Source organism: Rattus norvegicus, chromosome 20, assembly GCF_021556685.1.
Source record: "Rattus norvegicus strain SHRSP/BbbUtx chromosome 20, alternate assembly SHRSP_T2T, whole genome shotgun sequence".
In the NCBI taxonomy this organism is placed as follows: domain Eukaryota; kingdom Metazoa; phylum Chordata; class Mammalia; order Rodentia; family Muridae; genus Rattus; species Rattus norvegicus.
In genome coordinates, this window is record NC_141553.1 from 2,926,877 (window position 1) to 2,948,996 (window position 22,120).

The following is a 22,120-nucleotide window of genomic DNA, read 5'->3' on the forward strand; positions in this document are numbered from 1 at the left end:
ATGGAGCACTGACCAGGTGGCTGTGCACCAATGTGTGTGCGACACTGCACCCTCTAAATGAGACAACGCAGAAATTTATGGAGTATTAGTTGGTGAATACCAAAAGCATGCCTGTGAAGCCTGGTGGATTGGGCCCAGCACTCCAAAGGCAGAGCCAGGCCGATCTCTGAGTTCAAAACCAACCTGGCCTACACATTGAGTTCCAAAACAGCTAAGGCTGCTCAGAGAAACCCTGTCTTAAAAAAAAACCTTAGACATGAAGAGTGTATGTGTGTGTGTCTAGTTGGACAGTCTAGCAAAGCCCAGCTGGCTTGGAACTCACTAAACACTTGAGGTTCTCCACCAGTCTGTTTCTCCCATGAACATACTATATTTGTAGAGTCACTACTAACATGTTCAACTGAACACAGACGGGATCTTGTCCCTCAAGAAAATAGTCATAACCTTTGATTTATGAGCTGAATTTTATTTAATGTTGATTTGAGACAGTCTTACTAAGTGAATCTGGCTACCCTGGGACTCCCTGTGTAAACCAGGCTGGCCTTCAACTCACAGATCTGCCTGGTTGCAGCAGCCCTGCCCCACTGCATTAGGATGCACAGCTATACAATTTAAACACCTGCAGCTAAGAAGTAACTTTCTTACAATGAGAATCATGGGAACCTTGTTTTTCGTAAAGTAGTCATCCTATAGTCCAGGCTAACCTCAGTAATTAGCTCCAGCCAGCCCATTGCACCACTTGAAGGTGGGCCTCAGAAGTGGCTCCAGGTGATTCACTCTTAAGGGTACATATTCTTAAAAATCAAAACTTTATGACCTAAAGGGATAGCACAGTGGTTAAGAGTCCTTGCTGCTCTTCCAGAGGATCTGCTTTCTCAGCATCTGTGCTGTGCAGCTCAGCACCTGCCTGTAGCTCCAGCTTTAGGGGGTCCAAGGGTAGGTACCAGCATTCACGCCTATAACTCCACGCGGATATACATAAATAAAAATACTTTGTCTGGGTCACTGTTCTACTGTGTAGTGACAGGTTTTTTTGTTTTTTTGTTTCTCTTTTTTTGTTGTTTTGTTTGTTTGTTGTTTTGGAGTTCTTGGTTTCCTTAAAAAAACACAAATAGGGGGTGCTGGAGAGATAGCTCAATGGTTAAGAGCACTGACTGCTCTTCCAAAGGTCCTGAGTTCAAATTCCAGCAATCACATGTTGGCTCACATATATAATGAGATCTGATGCCCTCTTCTGGTGTGTTTGAAGACAGCTACAATGTACTTATATATAATAAATAAATCTTTAAAACACACACACACGGGCTGGGGATTTAGCTTAGTGGTAGAGCGCTTGCCTAGCAAGAGCAAGGCCCTGGGTTCGGTCCCCAGCTCCGAAAAACAGAAAAGTAAAACACACACACACACACACACAAAATAGGGCTGGAGAGATGGCTCAAAGTCTGCTCCTCCGGAGGTCCTGGGTTCAATTCCCAGCCACCACATGGTGGCTCCCAACCATCTATATGAGATCTGGTTCCCTCTTCTGGCCTGCAGGCAGAACACTAAAAAAAAAATGAAAGTAAAATGTTTTCGTTTGAATCTCAGGTGTGGGGCTATGGGGCTGCTTTGCAGCAGCTGACTGTGATTTGCCTCGTACTCTTAACAGGCGAGGGCATGATTTTGCCAACTGCAAGTAGTTTCTGCGATGGTATGACATTTGGAATTCTGGGAACTTTCCAGAGGGCGTATAAGTATGGGTTGTTGGTTGGTTGTCGAATAGTCGTATGCAAGGAAGAAACAACAAGAAGAAATTAAATATTCTGACGGCAAAGAGCAAACTTCTCCCAAGGAACTCAATGCCCCTAATCAGCAAGTAACTTAATGATAATATCACCCCCTCTCCAACTCCTGACTTTATTCAGGGGTCTCTCCTTTCCTCCCTATCCTAATGTTAGGGGGTCGAAAGGGTGGAAGGAAAACCCGCAGTAGCAAAAGACAGTTTATACAATTTTAGGGAAGAGACACCATGACCTCAGCAACTCTTATAAAAGAAAGCATTTAACTGGGGCTGGCTTAAGAGTTTCAGAGTTTAGTTCATTTTGGCAGCAGGCGTGGTGAGCACAGTACTGGAGTTAAAAAAACTACACCTTAGTCCACAAGCAGCAGGAAAAGAGAAAGCCACTGGGCTTTTTTTTTTTTTTTTTTTTTTTTCTCGTAGCTGGGGACCAAACCCAAGGGCCTTGCGCTTGCTAGGCAAGCGCTCTACCACTGATCTAAATCCCCAGCCCCTGGCTTTTAAAACCCCAAAGTCCACTCCTGGTGACATACTCACTCCAATAAGGCCACACCCAAAAAACTTATGATCTTTTCAGATAGTTTTACTCCCTGGTGACTAAATTCAAATATATGAGCCTATGGGGACCATTCTTATTCAAGCCTCATCTTTAGAAACACACTTTTTCTTTCTTTCTTTCTTTTTCTTTCTTTCTTTCTTTCTTTTTTTTTTTTTTTTTTTTTTTTTTTTTTTTTTTTTTTTGAGGCATGGTTTCTCTGTGTAGCCCTGTCTGTCTGTAACTCACTCTGTAGACCAGGCTGGCCTTGAACTCAGAGATCCTCCTGCCTCTCTCTGCCTCCAAGTGCTGGGCTTAAAGGCATTTGCTGCCATCACCACTTGGCCTAAAAACAAAAATGTGACTCAGTAGCACTGGAATATTTGTTACAAGGGCCAAGACTCAGTGGTGCTGATAGAGGAGTTTGTCCCCAGGCTCAGACTAGCAAGGGAAGACAGGCACTGCAGGCAGGCAAAAAGAAAAGGGGAAGGAGTCACCAGGAATGGGGATCTCAAAACTCTTGAGTAGGTTCAAAGTTGCAAAACAACCAACCAACTGGCAGGTTAGAGCATTCTAAGCAAGGCATGGCTGGTCTGGTAGGGGGCTTGAGCAGAGTCAAGGCACACAGGACTTCATGCTAGAGTTTTGGAGAGCCTGAATTGATCTAGTTTTCAATATATACATGTATATGTGTGTATATATATATTACATATGTATACACACACACACACACATATAAATGTGTTTATTGGATGAGGGGTATACACATCCTGGTGTGTATACAGAAAAGTCAGAGAACTTCCAAGAATCATTTCTCTCCTTCTGCCATGTGATCAATCTCAGGTCTCCGGGTCTGGCAGCAGTCACCTCTACCTCCTGAGCCCAACCTCACTGACCCTGGCTTTATTTTTATAATTGTTCTGGGTAAAGGGTGGGGATAGAGCTGGGACAGATCCCAGGAAGCTTTCTGTAAGGGAGAAGATGGAGATTCAGACATTTTCAAGTGAAAGGGGGTGGGGTAGGAGGGCAGGTGGAAGGCACTCACAGTGAGTGGGAACTCCTCAGAGCCTTGATACCTGAAAATATTTTTTTGGTCATGGTAAGGGGCGGGGGGTCAAAATGGGGTTTCTCTTTGTAGCCTTGGCTGTCTCAGAACTCATTCTGTAGACCAGTCTGACTTTATTGCTAGCTGTCCTGGGTAGAGACAGCAGACCTTGGTAATAACTTTTTTTCACTTCAGTTTAGGCTGGGTATGGTGGCCCACATCTTTAATCCCAGCACTTGGGAGGGGGCAGAGATAGGATCTCTGTAAGCTTGAGGCCAGGCTGTTCTACATAGTGGGCTCCAGAACAGCCAGGGTTACACAGAGAGATCCTGTCTTAGACAGACAGACGGATAACAAAAGCCACCCACATTATTTTCACTTTATTATGTATATGGGTATTTTACCTACATGCATGACTTGGCACCAATTGGGTGTCCACGGAGACCAGAAGAAGGTGGGTCCCCTGGAACTGGAGTTGGAGTTATAGACCATTGTGAGCCACTATGTGGGTGCTAGGGCTCAAACCCAGGTCCACTGGAAAAGCAGCAGCCAATGCCCTAGTTTGTTTGTTTGTTTGTTTGTTTGTTTGTTTGTTTGTTTAAACCTTGGATCATCCAGCTAGGGGCACGAAAGGCAGGCATATAGAATGAGGAGGCTTCAGAGTTGAAGGTGGAGTGGAGCATTTGGGTGAAGTTCCTAGGAAACCAGGATGTGGAGTCTTGGTTTTTGTAGCTGTGCTACAAAATTTAAGGGGGCTGGAGAGGCGGCTCAGCGGTTAAGAGCACTGACTGCTCTTCCAGAGATCCTGGGTTCAAATCCCAGCAACCACATGGCGGCTCACAAACCCCCCCACCCCTCCCCGTAATGGAATCCGATGCCCTCTTCTGGTGTGTCTGAAGTCAGCGAGACAGTGAACTCATATACATAAAATAAATAACAAATCTTTAAAGAAGGGGTTTAATCAGATTACAGCCAGTCATGGTGAGGGGATCTAGGCATCTGGAGCTGGAGGCAGCTGGTCACATCATGTCTAACCAACCAACGAGGAATGAACGCAAGCTTGTGTTCAGCTGCGTTTATCTGGTCAGATAGTTCGTGCGTGCTTAGGGAATGCTGCCATCTGGTAGGTCAGCAGTCTTCCCATCTCAATAGAAGACAATCGCTCAGATACGCTCGTGGGGGCTCATCTCCCAGAGGTGGCTGACTGTTGCCATCAGTTCACACAGATGTGCCTCCTGTATCAGAAAGTCGTTGTACTGCTAGGCCCAGGGCAAAGTGAGACAAGTGGTGAGGAAGCACAGACAAGAGGAGGAGAAAGACAGGTTCTCGACTCGGTCAAGAAACCATCCCATTGCACCTGGAATACAGAGCGAGATCCAGGACAGCCTGAAGGAGAGGGTAGAGTAGATGTGCTCAGGCTGTCCTTCTAACAGGGAAAAAAGAAAAAAAGTCATGCTCACGTATATATAAATGTCCAACTCCAGGGGTTGGGGATTTGGCTCAGTGGTAGAGCGCTTGCCTAGCAAGCACAAAGCCCTGGGTTCGGTCCCCAGCTCCGAAAAAATAAAAAATAAAAAAAAAATGTCCAACTCCAGGCTCTGGTGTTTATAGTTACATGTATGGTCATACCCAGATTTGTTTTAATTTAAAGTTTTCTCGGGCTGGAGAGATGGCTCAGTGGTTAAGAGCACTGACTGCTCTAACAGAGGTCCTAAGTTCATTTCCCAGCAACCACATGGTGGCTCACAACCATCTGCAACGGGGATCTGGTGCCCTCTTCTGGTGTGTTTGAAGATGGCAACAGTGTACTCATAAATAAATAAATCTTAAAAAAATTTTTTTTCTCATTTTTACTTATGTATCTGTATGTGAACATGCACACGGGGGTTAGGGGGAGGCGCAAAGGCCAAAGAGGGCTTCGGATTCTCTAGAGCTGGGGTTCCAGGCAGTTGTGAGCCACTTAATATGGGTGCTGAGACCTGAATGTAGTCCTGTGGAAGAGAAGCAGGCACTCGACTCTGGGTCAAGCCATCACTCCAGCCTCTTGACCTTAAAGTTAAAATGTAGGAAAGACATTGAGTTCTCTCTAATGGGGCTTGGGCTTCTTGGAGACAAGAAAAAAGTTGAAGCAATGGAGCCTTGAAGAAATACAAGGAAGGCTGTGACCGTGACCCTTGCAGGTGGGTTTGTTTCCCACAAGCTGGGCCAGTGTGTCTGTGAGGACTAAAGGTTGCTGCCCTATGTGGCCAGTGCTAGGAATAATAAACATTCAAGACACCCACAAACCCTAGATGGTTCTGGTGAACATCAAGCGATCAGGACCATCATCCTCTAGTTGCTTCCATCCCAGTTTCTCCTCCTTCCCCAAGTCTGTATCCCCCAAGGCCTTCTGCCTCCTTTCGAATCCTGCTTCATGAGCTAGACATCCTGGAGAACTTTTTCTTGTTCGAGACAGGTTCACACTGTGAACCCCTGACTTATTATTCTGCGTGGACGAGTATCCATGCATCACACCAAATATATGAAGATCAGAGGGGTCACTCTGGGCTTCTCTCGTGTGGAGCTCAGGCTTGGAGGAACAAACACTGGCCACCTTCATTCTTTTTAGATTTCATGTGCATGACTGCTTGGCCTACTTGTAAGTATGAACATCACACAAATGCCTGGTGCCTGTGGAGGTCATTAGAGGGTCGGATTGTTCTAGTGTTTCTATTACTGTAGTCAAACACCATGACTAAATGGAACTTGAAGAGGAAAGGATTGGTTTGGCTTAGACTTCCATATCTGGTTCAACACCTGAAGGAAGTCAGGGCAGGGACCTGGAGGCAGGAGCTGGTACAGAGGCCATGGAGGGGTGCTGCTTACTGGCTTGCTCCTCAGCCTGCTTTCTTTTTTTTTTTTTTTTTTTTTTTTTTTGAAAGGTTCTAAATTTTATTACTGGACAAATTAGTTCAGACACAAGTAAATCTCTAGGTTAAAAATGTTGAAATCCATCTGGTCGGACTGATCGATGACGGTGATTCAGTAGAAATCCTCAGTCTGGCCGTAGTGTGACTCCTTATAGACCCAGCTTCGTTCTCCTCCAGTGTCTTCTCTTAGAGTTGTACCTGATTTTGTTACCAGTTTTCATCCGAATCCATTGAGGAATAGGACGATTTTGCTTTTGTTTCTTTGCCAGGAATCGCTTGATTCTGAAAGTCTTGTGAGAAGACATGGCGAGGATCTGAATCAGGCGCAGAGCGCACGATGGCGGAGGAAAGGAGAAGAGAGCCTCAGCCTGCTTTCTTATGGAACCCAGGGCTGCCAGCCCAGGGATGGCACCACCAATGGGGTGTCAATCTCTAGTTTAGAAAACTCCCTACTAATTGATCTTATAGAGGCATTTTCTCAATCGAGGCTTCCCTCCATCAGGTGACTCTAGCTTGTGTCAAGATGGCATAAAACTAGCTAGCACAACATTTCCTGAGAACTGGAGTTATCACAAGAAGTTGAACCCCACGCCTCTGCAATTGCTCTAAAGCCAAGCTAGCTCTGCGGCCCTAGCTTTCCTTTTATTAAAAGAAATCAAACACACCAGGGGTTAAATGAGCTGCTTCTCTTTCCACTGTTTATTATTAATGTACAAAATATACAAAACCAAAAGAAAAAACTCCTCAAATCCATTGGTTCTAACCCAAGACCCTGCACAAAACCAACCCACTGTTTTCATAGAAAACAACTGATGCCAAGACAGGGGGAGGAGAGGACTGGGAAGGGCCCCTCCTGCTGAGTCTACCCAGGAAGCCTCACTGACAGGGCTCCTTACGGGGTAAGGAGCCAGCCCACTCCCAAAGGCAGTGCATGTAGTGCGTCAGGCCCGGTATACCCGGCTAAAGTTAATGAAAGCTGGCCTCACGGAGTCTCGAAAATGGCTGTAGGCAAGAGTGGCCCAACACTACAGGCCACCCCTCTGCCAGATACAACTTCCACTGGACACAGATATGAATGTGCCATCACTGAACCTAGCAGACCCACGATGACCTGGGAAGTAACAGTTGCAGTCCTTCTTGAGAAAGGACTCAACAGTGACTGGCCCATGTGGGGCACAAGTGGGGGGTAGTTCCAGAACTCAGCTTCAGCCAGCTTGAGCCCTCAGTGCAGTGGGATATATGGTACCCCTCACCACCCCCTCACCCTGTGAAGATAATGAGCTTAGCTTGGACGGTTTCCTAAGTGCAGCTGACCAACTCAGTTCCGTGTGCATGTGGAGAGCAGAGGTCTCCAGGGTGGCCGGCTTCAGGTTCTCAGGCATCGGGGCTAATACTGGAAGGGGTTTGGGGCACAGGGCAAATCTCCTCACAAAGTGAAGCCAGCCGTCTCAGCAGTCCAGTCTCTCTCCTCTCCGCTCCAGACTGGAGGGAATATGTACATCAATGCACACCAGGAATCAGAAACCCCCAGAAACCCAACCAGGTGGGAACTGAGGGGGCCGGCTCCTCATCAGCTGGGGAAAAGGAAAGTGGGCCTCACAGAAGCCATAACCAAGTGGAAGGAGCAAAGCTGCAGTCCACAGGGGTGCGGGTAGGGCAGGCAGGCCTAGGGCAGTGGGGGCCCGTTGACCCCTGGGTGGTAGAAGGCACAGTTGTTCTCATAGCGGCAGTTGCCCTTCATCATGAAGTGTCGGCAGACAGGGCGGTTTGACATGTCTGTGGGACAATGGCACAAAGGTCAGAAACTGCTAAGGGGTCACCATCACCACCACCCTCCCACCCCGTCCTCAGACATCTATAGGACCGGGGGCTGATGTAAAGATGGGGGTGGTAACTGCCTTCCTTGTACACAGAGAGCCTCATCTCTCTCTGTAGGGAGATGGAGCTTCACCTTGTCCTTTGTACCTTCCCTCTGCCCTACAGATAAGGGTGAGGGACACTGAAATCTACACGTGGGACCCTGGGCATGCCCTTACCTCCTCCGTGACTGTGGCCTCCATCATGCCCTCGGTGGCCGCCTCCCCCATGGCCATCATGACCGCGGTGTTCATGAGGTGGTGGCCCTCGATGGTCGTGGCCTCGATGGCTAGGGACGTCATGTGGCCGGTGGCCATGGGGTCCCCCGTGTCCAGGGCCTTCATGAGACCGATGTCCACTGCCCATGCTCCCTCCAGGGCCCTCATGAGACCGATGTCCACTGCCCATGCTCCCTCCAGGGCCTTCATGGGGGCGGTGCCCACCACCTCCAACCATGCCACCTCCACCAGGACCCCCTCGGCCATTTGGGGGGCCTCCTCCAGAACGACCTCCTCTGGCTCCTCGGAATGGAGGGGGTGGTGGCGGTTCATTTCCTCCACGACCCCCTCGGCCTCTGTGGTATGGTCCAGGACCAGGTCCTGGACCCCCACGCATTGGGCCACCTCGCATGGGGTCACCTGGGCCATCCCAGAATGGATCACCTCCCCGAGAAGGTGGTGGGGGACCCAGGAGACGTGGACCCACTGGTCCACCAGGGCCTCCATGGGGACCTGTTAGAAGGGAAAAGAATCGGTTATCCATCATATTCTAGCACTACTGACTCCTGGGCTGACTCCTGGCTGTCGCCAGGCTGAAACGGCCCCACTGAAACCCTCTCACCTACCTGGCATGGGCCCTCCAGGACCAGGGGGGAAATGCTGCATACCCTTGGGGCCCCCAGGGCCTCCTGGTGGGAAGCCATTGGCTACAGGACCAGGACCTAGGAGCCCATGTGGCACTGTAAATCAAACAAGAGTAAAACCATCAGGAGGTAAATTCTGTATGTAAGGCATGGCTTCCCACTAGTGTGCCCAACTAACCTCAGACCAACCTGGCAGAGCTGTGCTCTCTGTCCCTTTCCCCTCCCAGTTCTTGCCCAGTGGCAACAGTGTCTGGAAAACTCTGCATCCCCCAACCCTGCTTAGACATCCTCCCCCAGCCCTAGTGGCTGGCTCTGAGGATTACCCAGCATCTGCTTCAGCTTGTCTGAGTAGTCTGGCTGTTTCAGCAGCTCCTCTGAAGGGTGGTTGTTTGGACTGCCCTGTGAGCAAGAAAAATGGCAGTTAAGGGAGTGTCAGCAAGAACTTAGCATGTAAATGGAAGGCAGGAACTGGGATAAGCCAGGCATGGGATACAGGCTGTCCCTGGCAAGCCTGGGCTACACAGTGAGACTTTTTCACAAATTGAAACCCAGCGCGCACGCGCGGCACTATAAATGAAAACAAAACAAAAAAACCCAAAAGACACATCCAAAACTAAAACCTAGGGTGAAGGAAGAGTCAGAGACTCTGAGGACAGTATGGGGAGGCTTGTGTGAGGAAAAGGACTCACATACCATTATGGAAGTGAGGATCTCCTGAACATTGATGCCACCGCCTCCAGGGCCCTGGGGGCTCTTCCCTGCTCCCATGCTCCCCATAAGATTGGCCAGAACTGGAGGCAGCTTGGAGCCTCCTGCTCCATCAGGTGAGCCACCAGACCCTCCAGGCTCCAGGGTCTCAACATACGGAGTCTCATCCATGGCGCACTCCTAGAAGAAACGAGCCAGGGTTGTAGAGAACAGCCTCCTCCATGAGCGCTTGCCGTCGCTTCCCACCACAACAGTGACAGCCACTCACCTCATCCAAGGGGATGAGTTTGGGAGGAATGGGTTCATACGGCTCAGGATCAGGCTCGTGAGGACTGTTTCCAACGCCGCGGGCGAGGGCAAAGGAGAGAACAGGAACCACAGTTACATTAATTCAGTCCCAAGACAGCTTTTTCTTTTGTTTTTGTTTTTTTGAGACAAGGTTTTTCTGTCTAATAGTCCTGACTGTCCTGGAACTTACTTTGTAGACCATGCTGGCTTTGAACTCACAAGAGACCTGCCTCCCTCCTGAATGAATTCTGGGATTAAAGTCATCCACCACTATGCCTGGCTGTCCAAGCTCTCTGTGGTGCCTCCCTGACTCCCCACCGCACAGGCACTGCACACCTCTCCTCACCTCTCCTTGTTCAGGAAGAGCTCCTGAAGGATGCCCTTCTCCCGCTCAGCCTGGATGTATCGCTCCTGGCTGTTGCTTCCAGGGATGACAAGAGGTGAGGGCAGAACCAGAGGCCTGGGACATACCCAGGGCACTTTCTCCTCCATATTGTCATGGCTTAGTCGCCGGGCTGTCTCAAAAGCATGTCGGTCCGACAGTATCTCACGCTTAGCAGCCTCCCCAAAGTCCTTGATCTTGTTCACATTCACTGCAGGGGAGGCAGAAGGCAAGAGGACAGGTAAGTGAGACTACCCACATTCAGACTCCAACCCCAGCACGCAGAGACTGCCGCACTCAGACTCATGCAGAGCTGGCAGTATACCTCGCTCAGTTTCATCCAGTTCGAAGTAGAAATACTCCCTCAGCTTGCCCTCCTCAGGCCACGTCACAGTTTTTCTCTTTCTGCCCTTTCGAGTCAGCTGGTTGGGATCTCCAGGGCTTTCCACAGGCTTTGCATCCAGAGCTCCTGGCTCCGAAGAGGCTGCAAGCAAGACAAGTTTCAGCCACAGACCCAGCCGCCGACACCGAGAGACGCCCCGAGCCCAAGCACAGTAGGTTACCTGCATCCATGAGCTCCGGGACTTCCACAGCGGGGACAGGGGTGCCAGGACGGTCTGTGTCCATGGGCTCAGCGGGGGCTGCAGGCTCTGGGGAGGAAGGTTTGGCTGTGCTTGGCTCAGTGCTTGTTTTCCCTTCAAAAGGGCTGGGCTGTCATGAGAGAGAAAGTAGCCAATGAGCTGACAAGACACCCAGGAGACAGACCATGATCCTAAATGCCCAATGGCCCCACCCTGCCTCACCCCAGAAGGAAGTCCTTGCTGTCACCCTCAACAGCTCCTAGCCTCTGTGCCCCATGTACCCTATCACAGAAACTCACCTTGGCAGCAGTAGGTGATAGAACCTTCTTCTTCTTCTTAATTTTGATGCCTGGGACAGGGGCGGAATTGAGAGCATCCAGAAAACCAAGGCCCTCCATGGCTACAGAAGGAAAGAGCAGTTAGAGGATCTCGGACCTCCTTCACAATCCTTTGCCAGCGACAGTCCACAGAAACACAAGCAGGCCAGGGGGCCCTGCCCAGTGACCAGGAAGCCAGGTTCACACAGGAGGAACCATCTTCCACTATGCCATCTTTCTTGTGGCAGAAAGCCATGACTATCACAACTAACGAATGCACAATTCACTACGCAAGCTGCTGACACCACCACAGAGGGTCCAGCCAGGAGGGAGACAGCTTGCTAAGCTCATCACTTGAGAGGGCATGGCTTCTTGCAACTTATCTAACGTGACTCTTATGGATGGGGACTTCTAGAGGTACAAAAGTCTAAGATGCCAAGACATCATAGGGAGAGCAAAGGAAGGGTGGTTCTCAAGGGCAAGTCTTCCCCCACCCAGAAGAGTTCCCTGTGCCAAGGGCACTCCAGGCCTACTCACGCTGTGGGGGGATGATCTTCACTTTAATTTCTTTGGTGGTATTGGGGGTTGTGTTGAGGGGCTTGTACTTCTTCTCTGCAGGCGGGGCAGCATCGCCTGGAGCAGCTGTGGCACTGCAAAGGAAAGGCAGTCAAAAATCTCCCAACTCCCACTTCTCTCCAAAGGCCCAGGCTCCTTGGAAACCTACACCAGTGCCCATACCTCTGCCGCTTGAGGGGGATGGGCTTCAGGTTGTACTTGTCTGACACAACCACAGTGCTGGAGTTCTTCTTCACAGGCACCAAAGATGGGGTGTCCAGCTCCAGTCCTGAGGAGAAACATGTTGACTGTGACTCTCACTGTTCCTCCCTGTTACCACCCCCTCCATGAATAAGTGCCCCAGCTCCTCCTTTACCCTCCTTCCCTTCTCAAGAGTTTGATATCGAAATCAAACTAGTAGCCAGAGGCACTGACTGTGCACTGGACTGGTCCTGCAAGCCAGCTAACCGCCTTACCAGTAGAACGGAACTTGGCATGACTGGGTGCCGTAGTTCTAAGTGACTTGGGCTTCTCCTTCTTCTTCTCTGGGGCTTCCTCAGCCCGGGTTTCAGCCTTCACTTCAGTCAAAGGCCGCTCAGGAAGCGTGGTTCGACTTTTCCCCTCTTCCTTCCTTTTCTTCTTATCTTTCTCTGTTATAGAAAAACAAAGCAGTTAAGAGTCTCATCTGGATAAACAGAGATCGTCATAGGTCAAAAACTAGCCTCAGGACTCCAAGGGCTACCTGGGTAAAGAGCCCTGGACCTTCCTTACCTGCAGGCTGGGTGCTACTCTGGGAGCGGATGACAGCCATCCAGTCACTGACAAGGACTGATGCCAATTTCCGGAGCTCTGAAGGTGAAAAATGGGAGCAATAATTTAGTATTTCCAATTAAAAAAAAACAACAATAATAACAACAACAACAAAACAACCCTTTATTCAAATAAGAAAAAAGTCTAGAGCCAGTTGGGGAGAGATGAGGGAGACAGTGAGCATCCTCTGCCCGGGACGTATCCTCTCAGTCATTAAGGGCACTCAAGACATCGTAAGATTATAAAATGTCAGTATCTCAAAGAACCAAACGTTGAGAATAAAACTAAAAAGGGTAGAAAGCTACCATGTAGTTTCCACTTAATGCTTAACTTCTTACCCAGCATGCAGAGTGCCCTGGTGTTTACTCCCCAGAAACATAAATACCCCTAAAGCCCAGTATTGTGATTTAAAGCAAAGTGGGTCCCTCGCCTTTAGGAATAGTTCTACACAGAGAAGAACTGCAGACTCCGTCAGAAGCTCCCTTGACATCAAAGGACTTGGCTGGCCATTTTCATTAAACAAAAGGATAAATCAACTTTTATCAGGACAGATAAGCCTTGTTGCTGGGTTTCAAAGCCCATGCCTCTAATTCCAGTACTCAAACAGACTGCTATGGGTTCAAGGTCAGGCCAGCTCTAAGGCCAGACCAGTTTGAGGCAAACCTGGTCTACAAAGTGAGTTGCAGGTCAGCCAGGGCTATACAAAGAGATGCCACATCAAATAAAGAAACAATGGCAAAGAGAACACTCCTACAGAAATGTTTCCTGATAGGCATATTCAATGTGAAAAAATGAGTGCATTTCATTTGGAATCGAGGCATATTCAATGTGAAAAAATGAGTGCATTTCATTTGGAATCGAGGCAGAGAGGGATCGATCAAAAGCTGGGCGTGGTGGCGCACACCTTCGGTTCCAGTATCCTGGGGACAGAGGCAAGTAAGCTCTGAGCTGAGACCAGCGTGGTCTGCATAGTGAGTCCCAGGACAGCCAGGGCTACATGGAGAAATTCATCTCTCAGAAAGACATAGAAAAAGGGAAGGAGGGAGGGTTAGAGGGAGGAATGAACAGGCAAAATGAAGGGACAGCCAGTAAAGGAGACGGCAACCCAGATCGATGTGCCCGTCGGAGCCCGGTGCAGGCAGGAGGTTGGCACCCACCTTCGTCCTCGCTTGACTTGCTGAGCTGCTTCACTAGCTTCGCTGTGTTGTTCTGGAAGAAGAGGAGGTGGTGAACAGAGGGAGCTCACTCAGCACCAACCATCCCATCTCTTGACTGCACTGCACTTCAACCTTCTCCAAAACCTGGAGGTACTTTTATCTTCTAAGAAAGGGTCTATCTTTGTAACCTGGGTGGCCTAGAACCCACTATGTAGGTTAAGGCAGGACTTGAACTCACAAAAGCCCACTAAAGGCATGCACCACTGGACTTCTTCCCATTTTAGAGATGAGAAACGGAGGTTCAGATATATGAAAAGTCCTATACCATATGCCTGATAACAGAGACAAACCCAGTCTCCCACTTTGAAATTCCCATTTTCCTCTGCTCTTCTACCTCAAATCCCAGACTGCTGCCACCCATCAGGCCTGAAGCAAGCTTCCCTTCATCTGGGTTAGCCCAGAGAGGAAAAGTGGGGGTGAAGCCTAAAGATACCTGCTTGAGGTGGTCCACAGTCAGTGGGAGGTGCTGCAGAGTCAGCAGAATCTGCTGTAGGAGAGGAATGTTGTTGGTCGTCTTTGAATACGTTAACCAACTGTTCAGAAGCTTGTAGCCGCCGACGTCAATAAACCTGTGGGCAGGTAGGAACAGAACATGGTAAGCCTTCCTTGGTTCTAGAACTAGCAAGTTCACATGCCCAGAAACCAGCCTGCCATCACAACCTCCCGTCCAGCCGCCTGTGCTACACTTACTTGACTAGCACCTCCGGCACCCGGGTCTGCAGGATAATATTCAAGTACGTGCATCGACTCACCATCTTTCGTGCCTCCTTCATTAGACTGGAAGAGGAGTCAGTCAGTCATTAGTCAGTACTCAACTTTGAGTATTATTAGTATTCAAATGTCAGAGTCAAGAGTCTTATTAGCCCAGGCTAGCCTCCTTTCCTGAAAGCTAGGATGACAGGCACAAGTGGGCACCATGCTGACTAATCTCCAGCAAAGACTCTAACCCTGGCAGTCCTGGAGCTCCCTGATGAATATTTTTAATCCACCAGGTGTCTAGGATTGTGGAATGAATCTAGAGTCATAAAAACCCAAGGGAGGATGGAAGGCACCCAAGCCACCTGGGAGAGCATCCCTCCTGTCTCAATGCAGAGGCAACCGCCTCCAGGGCAGTCTAATCTAAGACTGCTTTTGCAAGCGTTAAGGAACGCCCAAGGAAAATGACATTTTGGGTAGGCACAACATGACCCAAAAACAAGCCAAGGGTTGGTTTCTATGCTCCCTTGGTGTCACCCCATGAAGACGCTTGGGACTATGGATCAAATCCCCAGCTTCCAACATGGCCGGAAATCACTGCTCTCTGACCCAGTCTCACTGCATGTGCTCTCCTCTACGGTAAGAGACCTGAGGGCACAGACTCACCTGAAGATCTTGGCAATTCCATCCACACTCTTCACTTCTCCATCCCGAGTAAGGAAGCTATCTAGGCCCTTGAGAAGTTCTTTGGGGTCTATGGGTCCTGAACCCATGATGGTGGCTTCTGAGGTAAAAGAAAAAAAAAAACAAAAACCAACAGGATAAATGGGTGGCAAAGATAGGTCCACTAACTTATCCCTCTAATAAAACCCATTGGCCCAATTAAAACTCAGTGACAAATTTATGTTCAAGTGTACCATTTCCTAGATAAGAAAGATTAGATCTGTGCTCACAAAATAGCCTTGACAACTTAAGCTTGTGGTTAATGAAGACACCAACTTTGAGTTACACTTCAAGAATGTACCAAGGCTAAGACCCATGGTATGGCGCTCACTTCCTCATGCTAAGGTCCTGTCCCCAGTCAGCTGGTGGTAATTTTGGTGAGCTGGGCAGTTACAGCTTCCTAAGATAATTAGGACAACCCGAGGTATCTGGGTTAAAAATTTAACAATCAATCATCCTATCTCCAGAAGTCAATCCCTTTATCTTGGCTGTTTAAGATCATAATCACAGGTGGAAGAATGAGTCAGCTGAAGTGGTGGATGAGAAAACAGCCAGGCCCTGAGCAGAGCCCTTCCCTAGGGAACTGAGAGAAGCTGCCTGAAGAGGAGACAGGCAGGCTCTCATCAGCCCTGAATAAAGCTACTCACTGGACAAACACCAAACAAGCTTTTATTGTTCCAAAGTTCAAGAGAAAGTTAGCTTGTGGTTTCTGAAGCAAAGTTGCAAACCTGACCCTTTCCTGCCCTCAGGACTCCCCACTCTTCAAACTCCCAAGAAACCAGGAACCAAAAATAATGAAGGTAAAGCCAAGGAAAACGGGACACCACTTCAAACCAGGCTGGCACAGGAGTGAGTGCCATGAATAGGAAGCCACTTCTACAGTCGCAGAGAGAGAATCAGAGCTGCTCTGGTTCTGACTGGGGGTTTCAGTCATACTTCTATCAGCACTAGCCTCTGAGAAACAAAGACACAGGCCTCCTGAGCAGCTGAGATGACCAGGCCCGAGTGGGCAGGAAAGAGAGGGCCTCTACATCCTGCACATCACAGCAACAAGGCAGTCCCAAGGGTGAAAAAGTCTAAACAAAAATCACTGCATTTCCTACAGATAATAAGAGTCTTGCAATTCAAATCAGTTTTCCCCTCAGACAAGCCAGAAAAGATGTGCTAAAAAGGACTATTTAACGTGGGTAAAGAGGCTGTCAGACAAGAGTGATTCTCCAGATAAAACAAGATAAAAAAAAATTTAGAGTGTAAACAAAGAAAGTCAGCTTTAAAGGTGAACTTCCTAATAACCCAGGGCAGTAGCAAGAGCAGCAAAGAGGTACAGAGAAAGGAGGGGTGGCAGCAGTCTCTGCTCTGCAGTCTGATGCCTGTGGGATGAACATGGGGGAGAGATGCAGGCAAGAAATGCTAAGCACCGAGCAGACCTTGTTAACCGCTGCCACCCAATACCCTGGAACTGGAGGACAGAGGAGACATTCAACACTGGAAATGTTCACAAGCTAAGGGGAGGGCAAATCCACTGCTGTGAGGCTATCTGCACACAGAGAGAAATGCCCCTGTGTCCTCAGACAGTGATCTGTAGAAATTCCAGGTATACAACAGATATCTGGAAAAGGGATGGATGGGCCCAAGGTAAAGATACACACAAGCAATCTAGAGTAGGGAGTTTATATTCACATAAATCTAACAGAAGCCCAAATAAAAATGTATGCAATTTGACAAATCTTGAACATTGCCTCACCCCTCTGAAAACAGCGGATTGAAACCCAGATCTAAGCACACCTCTTTTGTGTATCTACCATGAACTAACAGGCCTGACTCTAATGCCCCTCACTCAGTGAGCAGACAAGGCAGAGGACGGCCTTTAGAGAACTGCACCAATGAGTACAGAGTGAGCATGTCTAGTGCCCTCTGCTGGAAATGGGACCTAGGTACTTAACATGCCCACTCATGTAAACACAAAGGCACAGTAGCCAAAGAAGCTGGGAGACAGGACAGACATTAAGATGCGTTTCCCACAACTGTGGATATTGGGAGGATGGTTGACCTCGTCTCCTCATAGTAAAATGTGCTCAGTGCCTTTTCTTCAGTATTGACTCCTTGTTAGGAACCCTAGGTGCCTTACAACCTAGGCCATTTTCACAGGCACGATATAAGGTCTTCCAGTGGGAACAAAGGAAGAATCCATCATATGTGGTGAAGGCCCAATAATGCGATGACCCGGACGGGCAGGGACAGCGCTCAAGGGTTCCCCACTCCTGCTCTGGAGTTTGAAGTTGAGGGAACTTTCTGTAACCACAAAGAACTCAGGTCATGTTTTCTTTTCTTTTGGTTAACCAGCTGCTAATCTCCATGAAGGCCACAGACAAAAGGAGACAAGGGATCATCTCCTGTGACGTACCTCTACCTTCTAAGTGCTGGGGATGTCCTGCAGTTCTTACTAGACACTAAATTCCTACTCGACTTCAAAATGAATTTCAGGGTTGTTTGGTTTAAAATGGTGGGGAAACATTGATCCTGACTATTTACTAATCATCTATCACCACTGAATCCTGAATCAGTTCAGGACACAAGGTCCATGCAAGCCAGGCAGCTTTAAAAAGGTCTTCAAACAAGAGGGAAAAGAAGCCCTAGCTCTTCTTTGTTCTGACCTGGGTTGTCTTCCCTCAGTGTCTCAAGAGCTTCCTGCTATGACCCAACAGTGGGTGAACTGTCTCAGGTGGTTCTCAAGGTTCTATATCCTTGCATAATGAGGCCCTACTCTTGCCTCACCTTTATTTTGAAAATCTCTTAAACTCCTTAGGAAGAGTGTTTGGCTTTTAATAAAGATACAAAATTACATTCACCACCCTGTTCCTAGAAAGCTGGCAGCTCTGTAAGAATCAGATTCTCCAAGGTTCCCTAGAAGGCCTTGTTTTTCATCTCCCACATAAGGCCTTCTTTACTAATCCCCTGCTCACTAGAGATCAGGAACCCCAGTGGATGGAACATTCAGGTCCCAAGGTAGGTGTGCTGCAGAGGTACCTGGCAAACTGCTTAAAAGATAAAAAAGACGTGTGGTAAATAGACATGTGGAAGAGGCCCTCCCATTCAATCAGAAGTCCAAGCAATGAGAATCCACACCCAGCAGAAAATTAGCCCTGTTGCACCCAAGTCACTATAGGACAGCAGGACAAAAGGCTTACAAACTGCCTAGAAACTCCACACTTCAACGCAGGACTTTAAATAAAAAATGAAAAGTATATGAAGAAAATGTCAAAGACTTGACTTTGAAAAAGTTGGGGAAGAGCTAAGGAACCAGGCGCCCAGTACTGCCCTCACGGGCGTGGCTCTCAACATGCACCAACTGCCCCAGCACTCAGCAGGGAGGAAGAGGACATTCCTCTCCTCAACGCTTTAATGGAATTTCTTTTTAGGAATCAAGGAAAAAGAAATTCAAAAAGGTGACTCTTTGGGAAAAAGAAAGGTTGTGAAATGTAATACCAGAAATGTTTTGCTTACCAGAAACCGTAGCTTGACTCCCCCTGCCTCGAGTTTACAACTGCAGCCTCCTTTCCTAAAGATTCACTTCTCATCCTAGTGCCAACATACAGGAACTAAGCAACTGCAGGTGATAGCACTGAGCACAAAGTTTATCCCCAAACTGAGAGGTGAGAATAAGGATGGTTTACAAGAGAGTCCTACAAGTACCCACCCTCCCCACCAGACTGACACAAAGCAACCAATATTCAGGAAGTACAAGGACCCATCCTGAGCAGCATGGCACACTGCAGCTCATCAGGCCCAATTGTCTACTCGTGTTACAAGCCCTGTGTCTTGCCCCAGTCTCTCAGAGCTAAAGCAGTCGGGGTTGGATTGGTTTTCACCCCTATCAACTGAAGCAGGGAATAGGTCCAAGCAGTTGTGATGAGAGGAAGGTGAAAATCAAGGCAATGGACTGTTAAACACAAAACCTAGAGCTACACAAGGACAAGGACAGCCTCCCTCCCTAGTGTTCATTAAGCTTTTATCCCTGTAAGATATTTCATAAAAGATAAAAGAAAACAAGAAAAAAACTATTCTCCCCAGCAGCAATCTGCAAGGGGAGAGAAGGCATCTGCTTGGGGGTGGAGTTTTCAGAGAGGAAGCAAGCTGATTACATCACCTTTCATAGTGGCTCCTCCCCCTTGACCAAGCTTCTAGGGAAGCCCTAAGCTGACTGGCAAAAGAGAAAAACAAAGGAGGGACGCCATTTTGTTATGGAGAGGATTCAAAACTTAAAAGCCGGCGGCCAGATCTGCCGGCAGCTTTACTTACACTATAAGGCACTAAGTAAACCAGAAGTCATCCCCCCGGCCACCACCCTCAACTTGACCTATCTTAATTAAGTCTAAGAGCCTACTACTGAAAATAAAACCAATTAATATACAATTTCTTGCGGGTTAAGAATATGAATTTGCACCTCAAATTCAATTTGCTACTACACCGACCACCCCAATCCTCCCTATAAAGGGCAAGGAGGAGGATTTGGACCCCTCAACAAATAGGACTGAGGGGGGGGGGGGACACAGGAGAAAAATGGGTCAAGACACAACCTGCAACGCCGCTTGCAAGACAAAAGGACAAGGAAAAGTCGCCATATTTGAAGCAGGGAAGAAAAAAGTTCTTTTAACGACACAAATCTTCTAGAAAAGATAGCATTCAAATGCACTAATGGCTTTTAAAGTTATCTTCCTGAGTTCCACATTTCCCAACCTTTCCACCCTCTTAGCTGTATCCACCACCCACTAAAAAGTATCAAGTTAAAATGTTAATCATTTTGCCTTTAAATAACCTATGCAAGCTGAAACAATCACAAGACATTCTTTACCTCCCCAAATGTTATATTGTATGTACTTGTTACTATGATTATATTTTGCCCTAAATTTAAGTGTCTTGCAATCTTTATTCCTAGATTGCCACCTATTTTAACCACACAATATATCCCAAGCAAATTACATTAAAACTGAGAGGATTTAACAATCACTTTAAAGACATAGCCAGCTAATATTTCTCTCTGCCCATCTCCTTACCCTGCAATCTTTATGTACAGATTGCTTATTAATCTGGCAAATTGAAAGGCGTTCTGCTTGTCTCACACACAAAGAAGTGGGACTTCTGGGCCACAAGATCCACCATCTTTTGTATGTGAGCTCATTAACCCTTTTGAAGACTGCTAACCAGAGGAAGGTAACCATTCCTCCTTATAATAGCAAAGGCTTATGCTTTGGCAGTCTGGAAATTTGCTGGATTATCAAGGGTTAACCGTCAAAATCCTCACTGGCTGGCCCTCCCTTCACCCTCTCCTTGCCTGCTCCACAGCAGGGAAGAGGCAGGTGGTAGGGGAGAGAGAACAAAGACTGTTTAGACCCACAGGACCTTTAATGGAGATTTAAGAGACCCGATTGGTCCTTCTCCAGTACTCTACGTTTGTTCTATGGTCTCATTTCTTCCTCTCATTATTTTTGGTTTCACAACGGGAAACGTTGATTTCTTGTTCAAGGCTGGTTTTTGAAAATTCGACACTTACTATCCAATTTTTTTGCGACGTCAGCACCTCGGGCTCAGGGGGGAGGGGTAAAATTTTGGAGGAAAAAAAATAAAACAACCAACCAGGACCCAAACTCAGTTACTTGTGGGGCCTCATTGGATCAAAAAGTCTCTTAAAAAAGTAAAGACCAACTCAGTTTTCATTTTCCCCCCACCCAACTCCATTAGGGAGAGGGGGTCGTTGAAAAAAATTCTGAGTGGACTCCAAAAAGGAAATGCTGGATGAGTGAGATTGGGTGGGTTTGGGTAGGGAGGGTGGTTGATTATTTTTGAAGTTATGTGGTGACGGTCCTTCGGCCACAGATTTCAAGTCCCAAGCAGCGTGGGCTGGTGGGGTGGGCAAGATAGGTGGGGAGGGGCAGAAGACACAAGTGGTTGGGCTGGTGGCTGCTGTTTTCCCTTTCCCCCCTCTCTCAGGATCCTTTCAAGGGTTTAGATGTTGCTGAGGCTTGTTTGTTTTCCTGATGGCCGGCCTGTCTTTCTCCGAGAAAATTCAACCTGGGGTAAAAGGAACACAAAAGGAGAAAGATGTCATCAGTACGGGTCGCCTTTAAACGTTTCAAAATTCCTTGTTGTCCCAGGATGCAGCCGCATTAGGTAAAAATGCGGCTGCCCAGTAAATTCAAAAAACACCCCACTTCCCCGGCCAACCGCTCTCGGCAAAACGTTACCCTCAAAGCGACGGAGCACCCAAACTTACCTCTAAACGAACCCCAGAATGGCGGCCGCCCGCTCGGGCGGAGTCTTTTATACCCGGCCACCGCCCAACGCACCCTAACGTGATGGAGAACCGCCCTCGTCGTGACACATTGTGCGCGAGGCGAACGCTGATTGGCCACAGTAAAAGCCGGGTCGCCCGCGGATTGGACGTCCCTCCTCCACTTTCCTGGAGTCCCTTCCCTTAATCCCCTCTTCCGTCTCCTTCGGATCACCTCGGAGCCAGCGCGTGATCGCCGTGTCCGGCACCTCCCCTTCCTCTGCCCCCAACACTTCCGCCCGGGCAAACGTGTCTCACCCTCGGTTGGTCGAAACGACCGTACGCATGCGCACTGGGAGCACCTTAGTCAAAATCGCAATCAAAATTGCTTTCGTGTTAAACACTAACCATGGAATTTATGAGCCATCGTGACTGGTCCGGGAGAAATGCAATTTTGAACGCTAGTTCGATTGTGACGCAGTTTAAATTCGCGTCCCTCCGCGGACCCCGCCCTTTGACGCTTCCGTCCTTAGGCACGTGAGCTGCCGCCTTCCGCCTTGCGGGGCAGGTCCTTGGCCCCGCCCTAGTCC

General features: G+C 48.3%; 1 protein-coding gene and 1 pseudogene across 2 annotated transcripts; both read right to left on the reverse strand.

Annotated features, from left to right (window-relative positions):
- Nucleotides 1-6,242: 6,242 nt before the first annotated feature.
- On the reverse strand, nt 6,243-22,119 carry Ppp1r10 (protein phosphatase 1, regulatory subunit 10). 2 transcript variants are annotated; one of them, XM_087598286.1, is made up of 20 exons: nt 21,939-22,119; nt 20,814-21,331; nt 15,206-15,323; nt 14,534-14,620; nt 14,277-14,412; nt 13,784-13,835; nt 12,588-12,665; nt 12,293-12,466; nt 12,000-12,105; nt 11,799-11,911; nt 11,244-11,344; nt 10,927-11,074; nt 10,689-10,847; nt 10,328-10,574; nt 9,962-10,025; nt 9,679-9,873; nt 9,309-9,384; nt 8,968-9,081; nt 8,303-8,854; nt 6,243-8,042 (listed from the first exon to the last, which is right to left on the reverse strand). In XM_087598286.1, the coding sequence occupies exons 3-20, from the start codon at nt 15,310-15,312 to the stop codon at nt 7,933-7,935; spliced, it is 2,619 nt and encodes an 872-aa protein (XP_087454412.1). In that variant the 5' UTR covers nt 15,313-15,323; nt 20,814-21,331; nt 21,939-22,119; the 3' UTR covers nt 6,243-7,932.
- On the reverse strand, nt 6,271-6,623 carry Rpl39-ps13 (ribosomal protein L39, pseudogene 13; annotated as a pseudogene).
- Nucleotide 22,120: the final 1 nt, after the last annotated feature.